Below are 24,905 nucleotides of genomic sequence, written 5' to 3'. Positions count from 1 at the left end.
CTTTGGAGGAAGGAGGATGTCTGTGCATAAGCAGCATTTTTGGAGCTGCTATCAGGAAGTTTAACAGCTTTTTCAGTTGAACTGGTATGAGGCATAGTAGTGTAATAGTATTTGCTGGGTTAAAAAGGAGTTTCTGTTACGCATTCTTTGTCCTTTAAAAAATCAGTAATCCCTAAAGCAAGTCACCTATGCAGAGTTTTACTGATAAAAATAAATAAATAAATAAATGCAGAGTTTTGCTCCTCTGTGACAGCAGAATTGGTAGGAATAAATTTGAATTGAACACAACTTGGAAGGGCTTGCTTGCAGTTGGTCTCATATCTACACAAATATATGAACCAGTTTTGATTAGGTAATGGTACTGTGCTTTATTAGAACTGTTCTGCTGCATTAGAAATTAGAAATTTGCAGCGTTGCTGCACTAGCAATTTGAAGATTTTATGCAGCATTGCTGCAGTAGAATTCTGCAGAGTTCATACATAGTGCAGCTCTAAAAATTAGTGCCAGTGTACAAGCATTGTCCCATTTTTTCAACTTTTTTTTCTTTCGGTTTGTTACTAGGCATTGAGATTTTATTAACGGTTGGGACATCTTAAATTGTATTTTTAATTTTTAAGTGCATTTATTTTTTTGATAAAAAAATTGGATCACTTTCAAATAATAATCTATTAACTTATGAGAAAAATAATAATTTTTTTTCTTTTTCTTTTCATATTAATGCAGAACTTATTTTGTGTGGATCCGATTTTTGTAAAGAGGCTTGCTCTAAATTATATTTTTCAAGTGATAAAAATATCTTTTTTTTATGTTATAATCTTTTATCATGTGAATGTTGTAATTTAGAATAATATAAAATGTGGTTGTCAAATAATATATATTTTTTTTAATGTTTCTTTTCATTTCTACGCTTTCAAAAACAAAATAATAATCATATTATTATTATCATTATTTCCATTGTTTTCTTTCTTCTCCCCCTCTAACTACTTGATATTAAACATACTATAAATAAGTTATTGACTCATTTTACCCACTCTACCTTCCTAACAATAGATTTCATAAATAGTACAATTGTCTGTATTTCTTTTCTCACGTTAATTTCCTCCTGTTAGCAACACTAGATTAAATTTATGTACATTTTAATGAAATGAGTTGTTATTTTTATAACCATTTTTTGCTGTAGTTTTTAATTATCTTTATTTATAACACATGAGCCATTTGATGTTTCCTTTTAATAGTATGTCATGTTATCTTATACTTGATTTTCTTCTTAGAACCTCTTAATGTTACTATAATCTCTGTAATGAATTTAAGCAACCGAACCAATCTGTGACATTGGTTACAGCAAATTTTCCAACTTTTTTTAATCTATATTTAATAAGGAGAAAATTGAAGAGATTAATTAGGTCTAGGAACATGCAAATGGCCAACGAATTTTGGGTTTGTTTGGGCGTTTTCCACAATCTGCAATAACATATAATCCTCTCACCCTTCTCTTCTCTACCCACCCATTCCATTCTCTCTGTACCTCGCCCATCTTCATTTGTATATCTGAAGCAACACCCATGATGGCCTCCTCAATAATTAACATACAACCTCAAAACGAGAGAGGCCATGTTTACAGCTTCACCCCTGTCCCCCAATCAGAAACTGATCGGCAACCCTTATCAGTTTCCGGCGAATCCACCGGCGCAACCTCAGGTTCAGACATGTCCCAAAATTATTATACCAAAGAAATATTCAGCATCAGCTCACGTGCCTGCGAAATGATTCAAGACTTCCTTGGCCTCACTTTGTTGATCATGCTAATATTCTTACCGTTATACAAGCGTTTGTGGACGCCAAATGAAGACCCTATTCCCCCGGTTTTCGTTCTCAATTCGATGTACCTTTCAAACTTCACCACAGGTAGTGGAGGACTCGATGCCACGTGGGATGCCAAGTTTACGGTCACAAACACCAACGTCTCGTGCATCTACTTCCGCGTCATTCACTTCACCATATTCTATAAACAGAACCCAGAAGATGCGGTTTCTGTGGCCTCTTCGTACCCTTTTTACCTGGACAAGGGGGAGTATGTGAAGCTGCATTTGAAGTTCACAACTGGGGAGATTGGGTGGGAGAATAATGAACCCTTTGTGGAGAATCAGTTGGTGGAGGAGATGGGAAAAGATAAGGTGAAAGATGGGTCTCTGAGCTTTGGAATGCAAGTGAAGGTGGAGGCGATTTACTATGGAGAAACATGGGTTGCAGATGTACTGATGAGTCCTCATTGTGAAGACTTAAAGGTTCAGTTTCTGCGTGATAAGGATTCAGGAAGATTGGCTAACCCTAATAGGAACTTCTCTATTCCTATACATTGGAAGCCATTCTCTTTCTTTTGATTAAATTATTTCTTATTAAGATTTCTACAGTTGATCTACTAGCTAAGTATTTAGGTTTGCTCTGAGGTTTAAGAGTTTTGTGTAAGTTGAGTGCTTCCAAAATTCCCTCAGATTGTGTACCAATTTTATTTAGCTATTGACCTGGCTAAATGCTAGTAAATCACTTATGCAAGCTTCCATTTTTACACTTTTGTTTGCTGCGTAATGAGTAAAAGGGAAGGTAGAGTTTGCAACAGAAGAAATAATAAATATTATAAGTTGTTTGATAAAAAAAATATCGAAACTTAAAAGGTGGGTGCAAAAATTTGAAATGGAAAAAATAAAGAATACTATTATAACTGATATATTTAGTTTCTAATATTTTTTTTCTTGAATTTTATTTTATTTTACATTTACTTGATTCCAATACAAAAAGATTATGTGTATTTATATGATAGGTATCATATGTGATACGAAATATATGGGTTATTATGATAAAAAAAAGTTTAGGGATAAAACAAGTTTAAAAATATTTAAGACATTTACTTAATGAAATAAACATTATTGTGAAATTAAATATAAATAAATAATTTTTCAGGGATCAAATACAAAATTTAAAATTATTCAGTTCTAAAACTAAAATAAAAATGATTAGAAACTAAATATAAAATTTCTAAAAAAACTACACAAGACTAATAAATACAAGGAAATGAGGGGCAGAAAGACAAGAGTACGAGACTCTAAAAAAATGAAATATATAAATATTGATGTTCTATAACATTTTTGAGTAAAAAATACAGTATCAGCTTTTACTATTAGTACGATAGGTTATATTAATGGATAATTTCTAAATGTAAGAATTGCATATATATATATATTAAATATTATTATGATTGTAATTAATTGGATATTTCTATTAGGTTACTTTTTTTTATGTAATTACTCACCTAAACTGACATTTAATATATTTATAGATGAAGTTTAATTTTAATATTATAAAATTAGGAATGATGTGTTACTTTAGTTTAATACTACTAACAGATATTAAAATTAAAAGAATTTCACTTCCAGTCATTTTTATTAGAAATAGATAAATGTAATATATATATATATATATATATATATATATATATATATATATATATATCCAAGTTACGAAGAAAAATAGATATACTTTCAGATGTATTGTTGTTATATTTGTATATTCTTAACTTATTGTGAAATCGAGACTCTCGTTTAGTTTGATATATACAAGTGAATATGCATTCACCAAGCTATTAAAAATGCAAGTCGCACTCTACGAAAACTTTTTTTTTTCTTTAGTTACGAAAGGTGTCATTTAATATAACTAACAATCACCTAAATTATTAATTTTAGGAAATTGTAGAATAAAATTAAAATTGTGATATAATTAATTAAATTGGAGAAGTAGGGATCATGGTACATAGTTACAGGCCCTCTGGTTCTTGTGTTTTTTAGCTGCTGCAGGCAGTTTCTCCTGATGAGGATGCACCTCAAGACCTGCTGGACAACCCGAACTACAAAGGAGCTTATATGCTAGGGACGTTGTGGTTCCCTGCTGCTGGTTTCTGTTTTCCTTGTATGCAGGAAGTTGCTACTGTTTTCTGTTTTCTTTGTAAGCAGAAAGTAGCAGGGTCTCTTTGGTTAAGGTTTTGTAGGAGTCTTTTTGGATGCAGATTTGCTTTGGCTTAGCTTGTTGCGGGTTTTTAACTCTGTTTTATGGTTTTGTTTTGGTTCTTGAGTTGGGTTTATGCAGGAATTTGGTAGGTTTATAGATCCTGGTGGTGTTCTCAGATTTTGTTTTCCTTTCTTATGGACAGCCACTGGTAGGAGCATTTCTAGGCTCTTTCTTGATTGGCTCATCTAAGTGTAGGGAGAAAGAATAAGGGGAAAGAATCGTGATTTTGTATTAGGTCGAGACACCTAAAATATTCCGTATTAATTCTATTGATTCTTTGCTAATAAAAAAATAAAAATTCTACTATTATCAGACTCAAAGATGGGAATCGATTGAGACATTGCAACTTGTTTAACTTGATCTTGTACATTTTGTTTGGACGATGAGTTATTCAATCTTGATCTTGTACATTTTGTTTGGACAATGAGTTATTCAATCACGTTCTTGCATGGCAGGTTGTACGCGTATAACCTGTAATTGTTCTGATATTTACTAAGGTCATGTGGTATTACGTCTTCAAAAACTCTGAATAAATCTTAATCAAATTTGTTTTTGCATTCCATTTATAATGTTCTTGAGATTTTCTTCATTTTTATTATGTATATGTATATATCTAAATTATATAGTTGTATTTGATATAATTAAATTATGTCTGATTTTATTGGACATTATATTTTCATATATAAATTACATATAATATATCTGCATAATAACTGAATATACGATGACCAATGAGAAACAAACAGGTCAGACGATCTTCAAGCATGTGTTTAAATTTATCCTTCTTTCTTGTAGCTTTATCTATAAAAAGAAGCACCACCACATTGGTTCTCTGTTCTCTCTCTCAAAGTTTTTGGGAGGGAGAATCAGAGAAAGCATCAGGATGGATCCATCCCATGATGGAAGAGGACATCATCAAAAAGGATCATTCTCCCAGGAGTCCTCTTCCTACATGCATGGTGATACTGCTCCACCACCACCGATGGGGGCACCCCCAAACATGATGTATTACTCACCAGGAATGGGATACCCGCCAGGAGCCCATGCCCCTCCTCCACCCATGCCTCACCAAGGCTATCCTCCGGGATATAATCCATACCCTAATGACTACCCTCCACAACCTCAAGTATACCATTACCCCGCAGGCCCGTACTTCAGCAATCCACCCACATATCACAATGTAGATAGAACCAAAGCCTTCGTTCGTGGTTTCGTGTTATGTTCTTGTGTAATATTCGCCGGCCTCTTCGCTGCCACCCTTATCATGGCGCTAATGTTGCACCCCCAACTACCCGTTTACACCGTTAATTCCCTCTCCGTCGCCAACTTCAACATCTCTACACCGCTGACCGCCGATTGGAACACCACCTTCTCCATTCTGAACGACAACGACAAGCTCAATGGTGTCTTCACCGACTTTAAGGTGGATTTGTTGTACAGAGACGACGCTTTAGCGATGAGTTTCGTACCCGATTTCGAGTTGGAGAAGAAGGAGATTAGGCGAATCGACGAGCGGATGTCGTCGAATGGGTTCTTGCTTCCGAGGTGGGAGTTGGATGAGATGGCAAAGGAACAAGCGAGTGGCTCCGTTACGTTCATTCTGAGGATTGCTTCCATGGTGGAGTTCAAGTCTAGCACAATTTCCACGAAAATGTCGTTGATACTAGCACTTTGCGACGGCTTGAAGGTTGTCTTTCAGAACAACACCGGCAACGGCGCGCTGGACAATGGAGGAAGGCCCATTATTTGTCAACTTTATATGTGAAAAATGCAGTGCCTCATGCTTGGGTGTTATACAAATCATGTGGGTATGTCTTTTTGGGTAATCGGAAGAAAATTATAAGTTTCCTTTCATCCCTATATATTTTTTCTGCTATTTTGTTAGAATAACTTTTTGCGTAGATTGTCTAATGAACAACAAATTCGACTGAAGTTTATCAACCGTAATTTATCTATTCTATTTGAAAAATTATCATTTAACACTGGTCAAAGATCGTATCTTCTAAAGCTCACAATAAAATGAGATGCAACAACTTTTGCCTCCCTCTCTCTCATAACCAAAAGTTACATATAGTAATGCAGCAAACTAAACCATTAAAACGAACCCGCGGCTTGGGTTAGGATAGAAAACAAAACAAGGAGACATTACAGCCATGTGTGACAAATAATTAAAAGCATCTTCTTAAACCCTAGCGCTATTGAGTACGTCAACAGAAAACCCAGGTAGAGTTTTAACATTGGTTGGCCCTGTAACCTATAATGAGCTACACTTGTATTATAAGAAGTTGTTGTAGATATGATTTCCGAGTTTGAATTCCTTAACTAAGGTCTTGGATTCAATCCTCAACTTAGAGGTCCAAAATGATGATTCTACTTATCCAAAATATGGACCCACCTGATGGAGGTACTACACCTTCTACATCTTAAAGAATGTTTTGATAGATCTGTGGGATGAATTTCATTGCGACAGAGCAATTAATTGTAATTAAACTGATTAGTAACCATTGGTCGATTCATTTTGTTTTTGTTTTTGAATGATGGTTCTCTGCAATTGAATATCTTGAGGGGATGGGGTAATATTAAGAAAAGATGTTTGAAGAGTTTCCATGGAATCAAATAATTGTAAAGGTTTTGTAGAGTAACTTGAAAGTTTCTGTAAACACACGCCCTTCATATGTAAAATAGTTGCTTCAATAGCTCCTACTGAGATCCTTTAGAAGTGTTCTTTCCCTAGAAGACTAACCTTCACAACCTTCGGTCTGCAAGTACAACATAGGCAAAGTCTTCTCTAACATCAACAATGGAGGGATGCAGGGACCTTCACCAAATAGGAACGAACGTTCTTTATCTTTTGCGGTACACAACTTAGACGTGCCAAAATTAAGTATATCTATTCAAGGATCTTGGGCCAGTCCATTATGCTTCGGCCCATCCACGAAAGCTTACGTCGGGCTTGTGGCCCAAACTCGATGCAACACACATAATGTTTTTGTTTCCTTCTTCCTATATTTTCTTCTTCCACTTTCATATTTTCAAAAATCATCAGTCTTAACAGCGTCTATATATCTTAATAAGTTCAATTCTACTTAAACTAAAAAAGAGAAAGAAATACATAATTCATGTTAATTATGCTAGTGAAGTAATGTGAACTACACCTGATCTTGCTCAATAATAAAACCCAACGAGTATATATGGGAGAAATCTGGGAAACAAACAATGGTAGGCGATAAAATGTATATTCAAGCATATTGAGAGAATAAAGAAAATTGGTATCTTTTTCAAGTGTGATTCAGAATATATACTATGGCTACGTGTTCTAATTATAATTTCGTTACAAATTTGGATGGATTTTTTTTTATTGACAAAAAAAAAATTTGGATGGATGTTAATAGTTATGCTTTCACAATTACTATAAAGAAAAAATTAAATAATAATTAATTTTAAAGATAAAAAATAATTAATTATTATATTGACTTTAGAATTTAAATTAGTGAGTAGTTAGAATCTTGTTAGTTAATGTTAATGTTAGATACTAATTTAAAATAATTAGTTTATAAATTTTTATAAATAACAAAAAGTACTTTGAATACTAATAGTAATTTTAGTTTATAAAATAATATCTAGCTTAATAAATATATTAATTAATTTTTATTTTTTTTAAATTAGTTTTTATTTAATAATTTTTTTTTCTGTAGTGAATTGGTGTTGATACAGAAATTTGAATTTTAAAGATAGTGATGTTTTCAAGCTTAAAGATTTGATGCTTCCAATCATAATATGCTATATTGAATATGTGTGTTAAATATATTCATCTTGGGTTTGATTATGGTTTGGATTGAAATTTGTGTGTTTAAGTTTTTTAGGTTGTTTCTTTATCTTTAATCTTGTCTAAGTAATTTATTTAAAATGTTTGTCTTGTTTGAAATGTTACATTTTCTTTAATGGATTATATACTTGGATAAATTGATAGGGCTTAGATAATATTTAATACTGATGGAAACAATGGTTTATGATCCCTCAGTCGATCAAGTAAGTGTTATGTATAAGAGTGAATGATTTAATACATTGTTATTAAGTTTTTTCGGTTCAAACAAAGAACACTTTAATAGATTGTTTCTTTTTCTAATTCCTTGGTGCTTTTGTTCTTGATCAAGGTGGTGAAGGTATTTCTTATGATAGAATTTCACAAGGATTATTAGTAAGAAATTTTGTAGGGTTGAAGATATGTTTGGGTTTCATTTTCATTATAATTGTAAAGAATGTTGTATTTGTTTTTTGGTGTATTTTTTATATACCTAATTTTGTAAACAATATTAAAAATAATTAGAAATTGATTTTAATATATTTTTTTTTGTAACTTCCTTTAGTATATATTTGATAGTCGAGTCATTATATATATTTGATATAATAATATTTGTGATTTTTCCTTCTATAACCCTATTTTTAGGTACGAAAAAAGTTTGAATAATGTGTGAACTTTCTAGCATTAAGTTTAATATTCGTCCTTGAAAACTACATGGGACTATTAGTAAAATCAAGTTTAACGTGATTTTTAAGTTAATTAGTGTATCATTTCTAAATATTAACTTCATGTTTTAATATTGTGTTTGCATCTATTTGCTCATATCTTATGTTTAAATTGATATCTTATGTTAATTAGAAATACACTTTGCATGTAGAAAAATTAAAATTTACTATTAAATTATGTAAATAAAATTTGTGAGGGATAACCTAGCTATCATCCCCAGATAAGTGACTATTCACTTATTAGGACCGACATGAATGGAAATTTTAATATGCATGTGTTTATTTTAATATTTTTGTGCTATCATTTTTCTACTTTTCATCTATTTCCTATTTCTATATTTTATATAGCTGGAAACAAAAGTACATTAAAAGTGATTTGTGAGACTGTAACAGAAGATAATTGAGATTAACACACAAGTCATTCATGCTATTAAAAAACAATTTGGTTATACAGTGGAAAGGTCTACTTCAAAAGCAATATATTTGCTACCATGATTGATGACGCAATATTAAAAAATATAATTCTGATTATATTATATATACATTATTTAATTAAATGAAAAGAAAGAGAGTATATAATATTTTTGAAAAATAATATAAAGTATTAATGAATTTAATATAAAGCATGTTTTATATATAGTTGTCCTGTTGTAAAATTAGTCAATGTACGTACATCACGTTCTTTTTCAATTGTTCTTCATGTTAATATAGTGGGCAGAGAGAGAGATTGATGTAAAAACAACATAAGAAAAATAAAATTTAAAAAATTAATAGTTTATTTTTGGGTGAATGTGTTTTTAATTTATCTTATCAAATTTTAGATTAATGTATGCATTTATCTTGTTTCAAGCTAAAGTTATCAATTTCTGTGTCTTCCTTTAGTAGGTAAAGATGCTGTCACAGAATTGCTTACTCGGCTTAATTTGTCTAATATGTAAATAATTGATTCGTAGAAGAGTTTTTTTAAAAGAAGATTCTTCAAGGTCTCTTCTGTAGTTAATTCTCAGCGAGAAGAAAGAGAAATGAAAATCTGTTTTTAGTTAATGTATTTGATTTCTATATTTTTTTAATAAAATTTGTAATCACTTTTTTAATTTTTAAAAATTGCGTGAAACTGTAGTTTTATTTTATGTAAAATATTTTTCTTTAATTCTCACTATTTAAAATTTTTAAATCACCATATTAATCTTTAGTATTTATTTTAAGATAAAAAAAGTCAAGGTGACATGTGTAGATTATATCAATAATGATATCTATCAATGATCATTCAACATGTAATAATTAGTCAATTAAGCCGATTAATATAAACAATGTTTTCTAAAGGAATCTAAAACTTGACTTATTTTATAAGACTAATGCAATATGAAGAAAAATAAGAGGATATCCACAAATTAAGAGGGAAACCTTCTTTTCCGTATATGTCTCTTGTCGTTTACGCATTTTAATCCTGTTCTATGGGATATTGACGGTGCATAATTTGTTTTGACAAATAAAATATTTTGAGTGTTGTGATAATTATTTTATTTTCGATTTTATTGGTTTCGTGTACCAAACGTTGTCGTTAGCAAATGTGCAGAGTAAAAAGTAAAGGGACTTGGTAGCTAAGTTCAGGAATGTTAGAACTCCGAAGAAGATCTCGTAGGACGTTTTTCTCAATGTCAGTGCGAGTGCATGAACAAACGCACACCTTTTAATATCTATTTCGCTTAAGTTCAAAGAATAATTCTAATTTTTTTCTCAATATTTTAATTTATTACTTTATAAGGTAACTATTTAAATCGATAAAAGATTTTCCGATGATGAAGGAAATTATTTTTTGAGTATATGATGTAAAATTAATAAAAATGCATATTTTTCATTTATAAAAGATTTATTTATACTGTTTGGTAATAAGTTATTTTATTGATGTGTGTGCATATTTTCAATAGATCAGTTTAACTTATTTATCGAGATGTTATCCAAATTTTAAGGAAGTATATCTAAATCATATCTTTAATAAATAAATATTAATTGATTTTTTGAGTATTATTCAGATTTAACGAGATGTGATCCAAATTTATAAGATTTTTTTAATTATCATTTATTGTCAATTTGTTCTTTAATATACTTGATTACCTGATAAATCTATCAACAAGACTGAGTGAAGTGGTTCACACCACCTTGATACACTCAATAAAATGTATATAGATATAAAATTTACACTACTGTTATGTCATTAATAAGAAATCTTTACATGTTTTTGTTTTAATAATAAGAAATTTAAAAATACTTTTTGCTGAGTGTTGTTGTATAAAGCAAAGTACACAACTTTAGAAGAAATCGTTCTTGTATAAGAAATGAGTTTTTGGTTGAAAGATCTGATTGTACTATTTTTATTTTTTCTGCTAGAAGATTTCTTTTAAAAAAATAATAGAGTGAAAGATATTGACAAAAGGATAATAATGAGTAATTATAGGAGTGGCTATCAAATTAGAACACAGTTGAATTGGAATTTCCTTAGACATGTACTGCATTTCTTTTGAACCAAAAAACTTTCTCTTTGTCAATATGTGTACCTACCCCACAGATTGAATAAGTTATTCATAAAGAAACAATAGAAAGAAGTAATGTTAATCAATGAAAGACAAAACAAACCGTGGTTAGAGAGAACAATATATAATGACAACAATAGGATATTATATATATATATATATATATATATATATAATTCTTATTCTCTTACACTAAACCAAATGGATATAAAATAATGCATTGTGATTGTGAAATGCTCAAAAAATAATTTTCTTTGTCTCCATTGTACTATGGCAATGAATTGTGACCTATTAGGTTGGTGCTTCTGTGTGTGTAAAAGGTAAGCAAGAAGGTAAGATCAAACTAAATCGGTGCAATTGGACTACGCAAATTAAGTTTCTTGGCCCTATTTTGATAAAATAAAATTAAAAATGTATCTTAATTCTGTAATAATTTATTCCATACTTTAAAAGTGATATATTTAAGACTCGAATCCTCTCACATGAATACAAATATATGAACACGAGTAATTACTACTAATATTATTAATTTTGAAATATCAATAACCTTTATAAATAAGTCCTGAACTAAGTTTGTTTCACCATATTTCAAATATTTTCTTTTCATTTTTTAAAATAATTTTTTTAGGTAGTTTCTGAAATTTGTATTGAAAAATATAAATTTATATATACATGCATATTAGAAAAAAAAGTTATCTTTAACTATAGTTGAAATATTCTCTTTTCTTAGACAGGCACATAAGACAGTTTGATGCTAATTACAATAAGCGAGTTATATATATATATATATATATATATATATATATATATATATAATTTAAATACAAAGCTCATAATTCTTATGAATGAAAAATATATATTATTCGGATCATGAATTTTTTATACGATAATGTAATAATTATAATAATTAAAGGAACCTCCTTTCCTTAAAACCAGTCATTCATTTATAATGGCTCTTACTCTACAATCCCATAATGTAATTTAATATATTATTAAAATTGATAATTATATATTTCTACTATGTCTTAATTGATTACTAATCTTCCTAATTGCAAAAATCTTGGTGAAAAAAAGTTCGTTGGCCATTGAATATTATATAATATATTGATTTGTCTCTAACTCGAGCATGGAAATAACTTATTAGGTAATAAGTGCTCACCAAAGTCCCTTGTTAAGATTTTTAACATTTGTAAAGTATATCATGCCTTAATTTGTAAGATACATTTTGTTATTGTCTAAAAGAAACCTAAAATCTTTTAAGAATTCACTCCACCATAAAAGCCTATAAATATGACTAATGATACTGTATAGTATAAGTATTTATATGTATAATTATTGTGGTGAAACAGTATTAACTTGTATGAGAGAATCCAAAAAAATTTCAATAAAAATATCTATAGATCCTGAAATTATAAGATCTATAATATGATCTACTCAAATCTAATTCCACTCCACATCCAATTAATAGTCATTTCCAAACAAATAACACAGCCATCTCAAACAACTATTTTTTCTTAATGTGATACAAACTACAAAATAATCATTTTATACAATTTAATTTTAGATACAAAACACAATTAGTTATTATATTGAAAAAATTAGATACTATTTTAGAAAATAAAATAAATATTAATATCTAAATTAGTTTCTATAATTAATAAATAATTGATTGTTAAAACTTAAGTAATTGATTTAAAAATTATTTATCAATAATAAAAACTAATTTAAATACCAATAAATATTTTTTTTTTAATTTTTAAAATAATATATAATCTAGTCACTATAAAAACTAATACTTTTTTTCTCAATTTTTATTTTTATTTAATGATTTTCTAAGTGATATATGGTAGTACACTTCAATCCAAAATACATACTTGCATTTATCACAAAAACAAAATCAACATGAGACACTTTATATTTATCACAGAAAAAATTTAAAGTGGGACATGCAAAATTACAGTGTCTTTAATAACTTATCCGCATGATATGTAAATATAACTAAATTTCCTAATCACAATGAGACCAAAAAACTAACAAGTTTTAAAATAGAGTAACCCAGAAATTCACAAAAGAGATGAAGAATAAAATGTGAAAGTGAACACTTTCTCTGTACAAAACTCTTCTCTGATACCACTATTTTAAAATAGCTTATTGATGAGACTAAATTTAGATGTCTGAGTGAGAACAAAGTCTGCTTTGACAATAATGACTAATTAAAACAGAATATTTATTTTAATTACTACTAAAGATAATTGAATTAATAAAATAAAGAATTTAATATTCTGAAATATATAAAAAAACATATACAATAAGCATTATTTTATTATAATGTAGCTTTTCTTAGACCAAACCACATCTTTGGAAGGTGGGAATACTAACTACTACGAGAAACAGTTCGACAATAAGTATATGCTGAGAAAGTGATACGAAGTTGACTAACATACATGTGCTGTCAACGTTTGCTTCTATACTTTTGAATTTTCAACGAAGCCATATTTTGAAAGTGTTTTATCCGTTCAATCAACATATGTGGTATATTTAATTTTAAGCGTACAATTTGTAATGATTAGTCCATGCAAAAAAAACACAAAAATGAAAGCTACCACAGTAATTTAACTAGTTTCTTACTCATGCTATGTATAACTGAGTTTTATGATAAGGTAATAGACAATAAAAAATTATAAATGTATAAATCTGGATAACTTTTCTAACTTAAAAATAAAAGGTTGTGCAACAATAAAAAAAATGATATATCGATGCTTTTCTTTACTCCATCCGTTCCAAATCGATGGATATTTTTGTAATTAGAAAAATTCTACTAATTGATGTTTTCAATTCACTCCATGTCTTTCTAAATAATTTTTTTTTCTAAATTTATTTTTTTAACAAAATTAACCATGTATTAGTTTTTAAGACCATCCTTAATCAATATCCCATGAATTTAAATTATTAAATACATTTCTTAATATTTATGTCAAAACCTCACAGACTATACAAAGTAGAACATATAATATTTATTAATAACATATTTATTTAAATTAAGAAAGAAAATAAGAAAATTTTTACTACAAAATAAAATCATTAAATAAAAACTAATTTTAGAGACAAAAAATAATTAGTTGTTATATTAATAAAATTATATACTATTTTAGAGACTAAAAAAATTATTGGTATCTAAATTAGTTTCTATTATTGATAAATATTTTTTAAATTGATATCTAATTAGATACCAAATTTAAAATTTAAATAATTGGTAACTAAAACTTAAGTAGCTAATCAGATATTAATTTAGAAACTATTTATCAATAATAAAAACTAATTTAGATACTAATAATTTTTTTAATCTTTAGTATCTACTTTTGTCCATTTAACAACTTATTATTTTTTATCTTCAAAATTAATTTTTATTTAATGATTTTTTTTTTAATATTTATTAAAATTAGTCACAATAAACATTGTGTTGGAGTACATTATTTTCATTATAAATGTGTGAAAACCTTAAATATTAATTTCTTGGAAAGGAAGAGTAATGAATATCTTATTAAAACAACTTTTTAAAAATAATTGTACTATTATTTTCAAACATATATATTATCATTACTTTCAAGCAAAAATTCTAAGAGAGAATAGGTTATGTTGTGTAATAAAATTTTACATTATCATTCATTCAATTAAAAACTAATCTATCTCTCTCTCTCTCTGAAAGTATATTTTTCATAATTTATCTTATTTATTAGATTCATTATATTTTTTATAAATTCATTTTAATTTTTGTTTTTTAAATTTGTATCAATTTGATCATTTTGAAGTAGTTATTGTTTTATATTTTAAGATAGGATTTCAAACCATTTTTTGGTTAATTCAATATATATCTCTTATTCGATTCACCTTCACAAACACTATGAACCCAATTAATATTAAAAAGAACTATAAATGCGATAAAATTCACGTATATACTAAGTTTAAAGAGCAATTGAAAAATATTTTTATTGAATTTTCTAATTTTATTCGTTCGCATGACTTAATCTTCACTTAATTTTCATTATATATAACTATTATTTTTTTATCAGTAAAAAAAGAATGAATAAATTATAGGAGCACTTAAGAGATATTCAAAAAATTTATTTTTAACTTTAATTAAGTTTTTAGGTAAATCATATCTTATAAAATTAAAAAAATGATAACAATTTTAAAAGAATTTTACTGACTAACATTTTAAAATTATGGATAAAGATAATTTTCTAGAAGATAAAAAAAAATATTTTTCTAAATAAACGAGGAAAATGAAACTTATAAATGAAATAAAAGATAAAAAAAAAAACTTAGCTAATAAATTATTTCCGTTTTTAATTTGTTACTCTGCTTGATCAACAGTTGAAACGTTGGAATGCTATACCCTACACTTGATCTTTACTTTGAATATTTTATTTTCTGGTTTGATATCTTTCTTTATTTACCCAGAGTTCATAAAACTGTAGGAATTTGTGTTCACCACACTAAACATTAAAGAGAGTTTTCTTAGTAAAAATGCAAAGGCATGGCTTCTTTTTCCTTGATCCGCACTAATTAAGCTATAAAAGGCTTTATGCCTTTGCTCAAAACTCGTTAAGAAAAACCAACGGATGGTCGGTGTGGCTGAGCTGGGAGCATTTGTGTCATGAGAAGTGGGTCCTGGTAATACGTGTTGCAGGAAACATCCATTTATAGGACATGAACGAGATCGTCATCAACTTTCCACATTTTTCTTTAAACATCATCATACATCAAAAGAAAAAATGAAAAGTATGCAGAATAGTTGTTGCTTAATTTTAATTCTTGTTTATAAAATAATAAAATCATTTAAAATTTACTGATTTCAGTACTCATAATTTTAGTAAATAAGCTTATCTGTTATGCTCCAGCTCTCTGCTCCGGAAATAAGAAATCATACACACCAACAACCAAGTCACAAACAGAGGGAGCCACAAGCATTTATTAAGAAGCAATTCTAAAACATTGTGTGGAAATAACTCGTTAACAAGTCAGCAATATTCTGATTCCTTTCTTGTAGGCCATGAATGATCATAATTTCCCAATTATTTTGGCATACCATTTCTATGGACCGAACAATGTTATGGTAAGGGTGGGATAAAGAACACCCCCTCCGGCTAACAGGACAAAGGAGGCCAGGGGAGTCCTTTTCAATGCAAAATTTGTTAATTCTCCCTTTCTAAACTATCTTAAAAAGAGTGTTTTTAACACACCTAATTGTTCGCTAAATTTTATTTGAAACTAAAGATGTATTTCTCACCGATCTATAAGACCGTCCATAACTAAGTCACAATAGCAGTATACGAGCTTAAGTTATGCACAAAAGACGTGAAGGAAGGTTGCAGAAGAATCCTGAAAAATCCTTCCACAGCCCGCGTATGTTCCACCATATGGAACCAAGCCAGGGACAAATTGCTTTAGAGGAAGATAACGGTTCGGAAATAAGGAACCAATGACAGTAACATCATTTGGTTAATCGAACCTGTGTTATAAGGACGTGACATTTATTTAGTATTCGGCAACTTCTAATCCAAAAAATGAAGAATGAAAAAAAGAATCAATCACGCGCTGACTTCGTATAAGTACATGATGACGAGGTGGCAAATTAATTAACCTCAAACCATGAACAGTGACCCAATATAATAATCCTCTATCATGTAACACGACCTACCATATCATTTCAAACTCATCATCACTAATATTTATTTATAAATAAATTAACACCTTAAAGTAACAAACTTCCAACCCCTCTCACTTCTATCTTCTCATCATTTCCTCACGGAACCTACTCTCACTTATCTCCAGCTTCAACCACAGCAACCATGTCGGTGAAGGAGTGCCACCACCACAAGGGAAAGAAGCACAAACTCTTCAAACGCATATGCTGGTGGATAGTCATCTTCGTGTTCATCGTGTTGCTCACAGTTCTGATAATCTGGGCGATCCTCAAGCCTACAAAGCCAACCTTCATCCTCCAGGACGTCACCGTGTTCGGATTCAACGCCACCATCCCGAACCTCCTCACCTCAAGCTTTCAGGTGACTCTGTCTTCGCGCAACCCCAACGACAAAATCGGCATCTACTACGACCGTCTCAGCACCTACGTCACCTACAGGAGCCAGCAAGTCACGTACCGAACCTCAATCCCTCCCTCCTACCAAGGTCACAAGGAAGAAGACGTCTGGTCCCCATTCGTCTACGGCACCAACGTCCCCGTCGCGCCCTACAACTTCCTTGGCCTCAGTCAAGACCAGACTAACGGCAACGTCCTCGTCATCGTTAAAGTTGACGGTAAAGTCCGATGGAAGGTCGGTGCCTTTATCTCTGGCCACTACAACCTCTATGTAAGGTGCCCTGCTTTCATAACCTTTGGCCCTCGAAGCACCGGAATTGCTCTCAGCAATAACGCCGTTAAGTATCAACTGGTTCAGCGCTGCACCGTCGGGGTTTGACGTCAGCGCTGCTTCTGCCTTTATATATTCTCTCTTCCTATGTTCTTCTCTGCTCTGATCCTCGGTATATTTAGTGTCTATTATCCATATACGGTATCTCTTTTCTTTATACCTGTATTCTTCTTATCCTCTACCTACGTATTTATTCTGTATTACTGGATCCTTTTGTCGTTAGGCATACGCGCGCGTCTTTGTTACAGTAATTGAAATTGTACATTTTGCTACAGAATAAAACTGCAGTTGGAGATAAATATGTAAGCGAAATGACAATTTGTAACAAAAGCAGACTGAGGTAAATTAAAATGTTGATTCAGTTTGGATAAAAGAACAAGTTGTCTCCTTCATATTCTTTCAAGGATATTCACGTATGATTCTCGTTTTATTCGGCTTGAATTCTGGAGCTTTGGCTTCTGGTTTCTTGGGTATGCATGTGAATTTATTATCTGTATTATATGCCGCATATTCTGTATATTATTGGATGAATAATGAAGTGTGATAATTTGGAAAGGGGCCACTTTTCCTTTTTCATTTTTAATTTAGTGATTTCTTTATTAGGGGAAATAGCTGAAACGTTAGATGCGTATTGTATTAGATAACACCTCCTCTTCTTCCTTTGTCTGGCCTAAATAAAAATACAAAGAAGGGAAATACTATATAACAGCATGAATATGCATTTATTATGTAATTAAATTTTGTTAAGATGTTAATTATGGTGTATGAGTGGAAGGTATTTCCACATGGAATGGTGGTGGTGGTTGTCGTTTTTGAGTCCCCTTTACCTAACTGGCCTACTACAAATGAGGTGAAAAAGGGGGTTTTCAAAATGTGATGCAAATAGAGTCCAATTAATTGTGTTGATTTATGCATATTGTAATGGAAAAAATAAGGGTTGGAGTTGGACAGCTCAACAGAACACATGCATGGTTAGGAAGAAGTAGTGTGTGAACAGATTTGGTATTGAGCACCGTCAAGGTAGTGCGAATTAAAGAAACCTTCTCTGATTCGTCAACATTCAAAGGCAGTGACCATGTGCAAGTGATATGATGTAATTTTTTTTGGTTGAGAAAAATAAAGATTAATTTAACTTTGATAACGACTCACGACGTTGCATACACTGCTCATCACGCACTATGAATTTAGCACCCCCCATACAGAGGAACGTTTTTCTCGTATATTATTGAATTTTGCTTGCTTCTAACAGGACACAGTAATCAGTCACATGGTCTCTCTGTCACACACTCCTATATTGCTCAATTCACTCAAATCTCAACTATCTCAATTGCTTCTTTCTTTATCTTATATTACTATTTCACTCTTTCATTCAATAACATTTATTTTTCCGCTCTATGGGGACTGAAAACAAGTGCCAAATATTTCCCAAAATGACTATGAATCGACGATCATGGTGTTCTACTCTAATGAGTTCTTAGAGTATTAAAACTTCTGTCTATTAGACCATAACTCATCAGAGCAAATTGTAGATATTTATTATTGATATACATGTTTTTAGTTAATCATAAAATGTTATAAATATAAAATCTATTAATTTTTATAATTATTATTGTTAAGATCTCATATCAATTAAAAATAAAAACATTATATAATATATAAATAATTATATAAATAGATCAAAATCTTATATATAAGATTAAATTAAATTTAAAATTTGCCTTTTAATTATTACGCTTTAAAAATTATACTACTATTTCATGAAAATTAATAAATTTATAACATAATAGAATAAATATACTAAGCAATAAAGTTTAGGATTACGAAAACAATAATTTTGAATATATTTTGTAATATTTAAACAAAATTTAATAAATATATTTTTTATAATTATCATGATGACTCACATACTTGTCTGATAATTAAAAACTCAAATCCCTACCCACAATAAATATCTAGTGAGTTTTCTATCTCATATATCATATATAGAAGTTATTAAATATTATAAAATCATAAATTGTCATATTGAATCTCACATTTGTTTATGACAAATATATTATTTAAATACCTTCTTTACATTAATATTTCCCATTTTTGTTAATATTCATTAAAATATTTCTAGCTATAAATGTTAAAGAACGTTAAATGCTAATATTATGCCTTAATAATTAAAAAGTTAACTAGAAATATTAATAAACGAAACAATTTCCTACAAAATAAAAATTAGGTAATCATAACTTTTCAATGTCAATATTTTTCTCTGAACCAAATAAATGTTTTTATAATTTTTTAAAACATAAATAATTAACTACTAGCTTTATTTATTTTATTCAAAGAATAAATAAATATTTTTTGAATTACATTAACTTTAAACATCTAATTAAAAATGGTTTTAATAAAATCGCTGTACCTATATGTTAATATCTTTCTTACATTTAAAAGATATTTTTTCGTAATTTTCTAAATAAAATATGATAGCGACTTGTGTTTTTATTTTTATTTTTAAATTCACAATCCCATCATGACCCTTGGAACAACAATACGCATTATGAAATTATCTTGAAAGTTGTATGGTTTGCTCCTAGAAGGGAATGATAATTGAGACATTTAATTATGCTAAATAATATGTAGTTGAAAGCATTCTGAATTGATAATTATAGGTTATTTATGTGATTTGTATCGCAAATAACTAAGAACCATTTAATATATGAAATGACTCGTTTGTTCCTGTCACATTTTATAAATTTGATGCTACTTGTATCCATTTTAATAATATAATATAATATAATATCTGAGGAAAAAAATGAGAAAAAATGGCACATTTGAAAATCCATTTATATAGGTAGGAGTTACTTATTCTCTTTTTAATTTCGGAAAGACAGCATCCTAGAAACCAAATGAATTGAAATAATAGCAGTTAAAACTGGGCCACTTGATGACCCAATTTAAAAGACAGCATCCTCCGATTGTTGCACTTTAATTTGGTCTTCACCGCCCCGATGCTGTTGTCTTGGGCTCGAGTGGATTATCTTGGGCTCCCTTATTGGGTCCAGAGGACAAGTCACAGGAACTCTACATTCTGCAACCCCATAAATTTCAACTGCACCCCCATACTGCTTGTGGAAAGATCAAACTACATCTTCCTTATATATATTTAACCTACCTTCTATTTCATTTTCCCCATCTCTTCTTCTACCTTCCATTACACACTCCTAATTGCATCCCTTCCAATTTTTCTTCTTTCATTCTTGAGTGGAAAGGCATGTTGGGACTACACTAGTCATCCCTGTCGTTGCACCGCCATCTAAGAGATAAGCATTTATGGTATCTTTTTTTCTCGTTGGTTCTATGTTTAATCTAGTTTTTGGACCCCAAAATACATTTTCGAATGCATAATATAGAATGTATATATTAACGTTAAAAGAGTTATTGAATGTTTGTTATTCTTATTGTCATAAATATGATTAGGAGTAGAGATGGATCATTATCACAAGCGCAAACTAGATCAAGACTGATGATAGTCCTTCCTAGAAGGGATAGAGGATAGAGAATAAATTGTCGCTCCCATTGATAGTAATGTGTTTCCACCATCTGCAACAGAAGAGCCTGATGAAGGTGAAGTAGGATTTCCTAGAGGACCTGATACGTTCTTGTTGTAGAGTTCTGATGTTCACGTGACTTGTAGACTATGAGAGGGTGAGGATCGAGGGAAACTGAAGTTGGTCTCCCACAAACAAGTTAAGCAAGTTTGGATCTCTCTCATCGCAAAGTTGAGGCCACAACACTAAACAACAAATTGTTTCAATTGTGCAAAGTTAGTTATCATATCGCTAATTAAGGTCTTATAAGTGGCACCGCGACACCAACAGTTTCCATCACCCTGTTGGTAAGATGGATATCACTCTGGATGATTTATACACATTGTTACATTTTCCCATTGTGGGGGCAGTTTTATAAGTGTGTGACCCGTCATCTTTGTTGGTCGAGCCACTTGGGGTAGATTCCAGAGATGTCACAACAAAGTTGAGACAATGTCATGGTGCTCACGTTCGATAGAGTTGGTCACGCAAGGTGTACGAGAAGTACATCGTGTTGGGTCTATTAATGTCTAAGTTCAAGAGGGGAGGGGTGAATTGAACATATAAAATTTTTGCAAACACAAACAGTTTTCAGTATATCAAGGGTAAAAGAACAGATTGATTTTAGAATGAACAGATTGGTTCTTCAAAACAGTCTAACACAAACAGAACTGCACCAGATTGAGATTAAGATCAGATAGTGAAAGATAGCTAAATCAGATTGGTTCACTTTTAACAGTTTTGAAGAACACACACTATACCAAAAGAACAATCAAATTTATTCAACACAAAGTTTTAAAGACAATGAATCTTTTACATGAATTTTATGAAGAAACCTATTGGTTCTTAATTCAATTACAAACATATATTCAAAAGCTTTGTTTATGATTAGAGAACTTTTCCAGATTAAGAAGAACGGTTTTTGTTAAGCCCAGAATTAACAGATTTGATTTGAAATGAACAGATTTCGTTCTTGACAGAATTAAGCAAAACCAGAAACAAGTGCAGGGATGAGAAGAGAAACACAAGAGAGTTTTTACACTGGTTCACTCATCAAGAGCTACGTCCAGTTCACCTTACTCCAAGGTGGAATCCACTAAAACAGATACAATCAATTACAACATACACAGCAGCTCTTGAACCCTTCAAGAACTTCAACAAAAACTGCTGAAAAACACTATTCCAGCACACCTTGCACTCCAAGAAACCCTATCAAGAGTGACTAACACTTATACCTATTACAAGAATGAATAAGGGAAAGATTACACCTGAAATTGTGTTGCAAGAACATAAACCTGTTGTTCTATTTGCTCCAAGACAGTACCAACACCTTCATCCAGCACAAGGTTCTTTAAGAACAATAAATGTTTTATCTCTGTTAAAACTGTGATTCCTCAGCTCTCTTTTATGTGAGAAAGACATTTTATTTTATAGAGAACAGTTCTTAACCACTTTTCAAAAAGCAGTTTCAGAGCAGTTATAATAACAACATATTGATTCTAAAAACAACAGGTTAAATGTTAACAAAAATGCCAGCTCAACTTAATTGAAATAACAGACTGAGCTTTACCTTTGGTGCCCTAACAGAATTTCGAAAAGCCTTTTAACAGAGCAGAAATAAACCTATTGTTTCTCAAGAAAACAAATTTATTTTTGTACTGAATCAAACCTTTTAAGAAAACTTTAAAAAACTTTTCCAAAACCATTTAACCTCATTATGTGCTTGATCTTACTACCTTGATTTGGCATCTAGGATGGGTCATGCAGCAAAAGGCAACCTTGAATACACACAAACCTAAAATACAGGATCATCTAAGACACATTGCAACCTTCAAAGCAAACTACCTAAAAATTACATCAAACACACCAATGCAAGGTAGAGATGAGCTTCATCCATCTCCAACATGTTGAACCAAGTGGTGTTCAATGTTTTGAAGAATCCAAATCCTTTGAAAGATGATGAAGCCTCTGCGTTGCTTGATGTTGTTGTGCTGGTTTAAGCTTTGTTCTGGGGTAGTTTAATGTTGTAATCAACTCTTAGATTAAATCTCAAAGCAATTAGCATCTCAATTTTAACAAAACAAAATGTTTTTCAAACTAAGTTGAAACAACCGATTGTTTTGTCGAAACAACCGATTGTTTACACTTAGGTGTTTTGAGAAAATTTGAAAATTGTTTTTGAATGGTGAATTTTGTTAAATAACAAAACAACCAATTGATTCGAGGAAACAATCGATTGTTTGTTTTGAAACCATAACAGAAAAACTGTTTTCTTTGACTCAGCTTTAAATGCTTTAACTGAATACGCTCCAGTCATTAAATGCTTTGACCAATCTGTTTTAAATGCAATTAAGAGTTTGTTAAGATTTGATAACAAACTATATTCTTAGATATATTCTGAAAAACTGTTTTATGTTTTAAGAATCTTGAAAACAAAGTTTTAATCTAAGAGTTTTTCAAAGAGTTCTGAGATTGCTTAAGAGTTGAGAGATTAATCAAGGTGCTGAATAGGATTCTACTTGTATTGATTTCAGATATTCATCTGTAACAAGTGTAATCTTTGTAAACTGCTGAACAATTCGTGTGTGAGTTTTGTTGAGATTGGTTCTGTGTTCTTGAGGTGTTCAAGATCAGCAATCTTAGTGTTGGCCAAGGAGAGTGTGTTTCTTGAGGTGTTCAAGGTCATTCTCTTGGTTGTGGTGTAAGTGATCAAGTGGTGATTGCTTAGTGGATATCCTCAGGGTTTCTGAGAAGACTAGATGTAGCTCTTGTTTGGAGTGAACTAGTATAAACAACTGTGTACAATTTCTCTATCCCTAACTCTTTAATTTCAGTTTGTTTGTTGTTTGCTGGTATAAACAACCGATTGTTTCGAAGAAACAACCGATTGTTTTTTCTAGTATTACAGTTTTGCTTGCTGTTTTGGCTAACTGAATTGCTGATTCAATTAGTTTCTAAAATAAGTTCATTCTAGCTTTGAAAAGTTTGCGAAAACCTCTTTAAACAATTCACCCCCCTCTAGTTTAAAGCCATCTTTTCTAACACAACACATCGTACACCACAAATGAGATTTCACAACTTGTGCTTAGTTGTTGCATTTGGTTGGATGCACAACTTTTATTGATAAAAGTACAAGATTCGTTAATGTGTTGTAGGTACGCATGGGGAATTATTACACTAACTCACATGTATAAGGTTATGTCACATAAATAATTCACAAAATTTGAACAATTTAAGTTTTTTTTTCAATTAAATATATGAATAATATTCAATTCATAATTGATCAGACATGAATATATAAACACTTCCGAGAGATGGGAATCAAAGATATCATTCTCACATAACACGAGCATCCTCACTTGGGCATGTTGTTGCGTTATCGAACGCATATATGTCTAGATCGACAATTACCCATACTGTGGTAGTTTGTTATCCTTACAATGATTATCGCCTAGTGGGGCGTTTGAGGCGATAACCATGTTTTTATGATATAATTGGCTTGTACTCACATCGTCTTGTATTAAATAAATTATTTGTATTTAAATAAAAATAAATCTTTATAAAATAAATTAATTATGCTCAAAATTAATTTAAATGAAATATAAATGTAATTCAAAAAATCAAAAAATGTGTATTTCAATTCGGAATACACAAAATGTATCATTTACAAATTATCTATTCAAATGACAAAATTTGTTAATATCAACAAGTATTTACGCGAATATATATAAGTATATAAATATAAATACTGAAAATAATATAGTAAATTCTTATCGTGT

At 30.3% G+C, this 24,905-nt stretch overlaps 1 protein-coding gene and 1 pseudogene across 1 annotated transcript; both read left to right on the top strand.

The window, feature by feature from the left end:
• Nucleotides 1–4,897: 4,897 nt before the first annotated feature.
• Nucleotides 4,898–5,873, top strand: LOC137816218 (uncharacterized protein At1g08160-like). The gene has a single exon (XM_068619294.1). It carries the CDS (start codon nt 4,943–4,945, stop codon nt 5,822–5,824), a length of 882 nt encoding a protein of 293 aa, XP_068475395.1. The 5' UTR covers nt 4,898–4,942; the 3' UTR covers nt 5,825–5,873.
• Nucleotides 5,874–16,868: 10,995 nt separating this feature from the next.
• LOC137814630 (NDR1/HIN1-like protein 1) lies at nt 16,869–17,924 on the top strand (annotated as a pseudogene).
• The last annotated feature ends 6,981 nt before the right edge of the window (nt 17,925–24,905 follow it).

Source organism: Phaseolus vulgaris, chromosome 1 (assembly GCF_000499845.2).
Source record: "Phaseolus vulgaris cultivar G19833 chromosome 1, P. vulgaris v2.0, whole genome shotgun sequence".
Taxonomy (NCBI): Eukaryota; Viridiplantae; Streptophyta; class Magnoliopsida; order Fabales; family Fabaceae; genus Phaseolus; species Phaseolus vulgaris.
The sequence above is the reverse complement of the archived record's forward strand: the minus strand, read 5'-3'. Positions and strand labels throughout refer to the sequence as shown.

Bases quoted from the DNA above. Each gene is read 5' to 3' on its own strand.
- LOC137816218 (XM_068619294.1), top strand. From the start codon at position 4,943: ATGGATCCATCCCATGATGGAAGAGGACATCATCAAAAAGGATCATTC.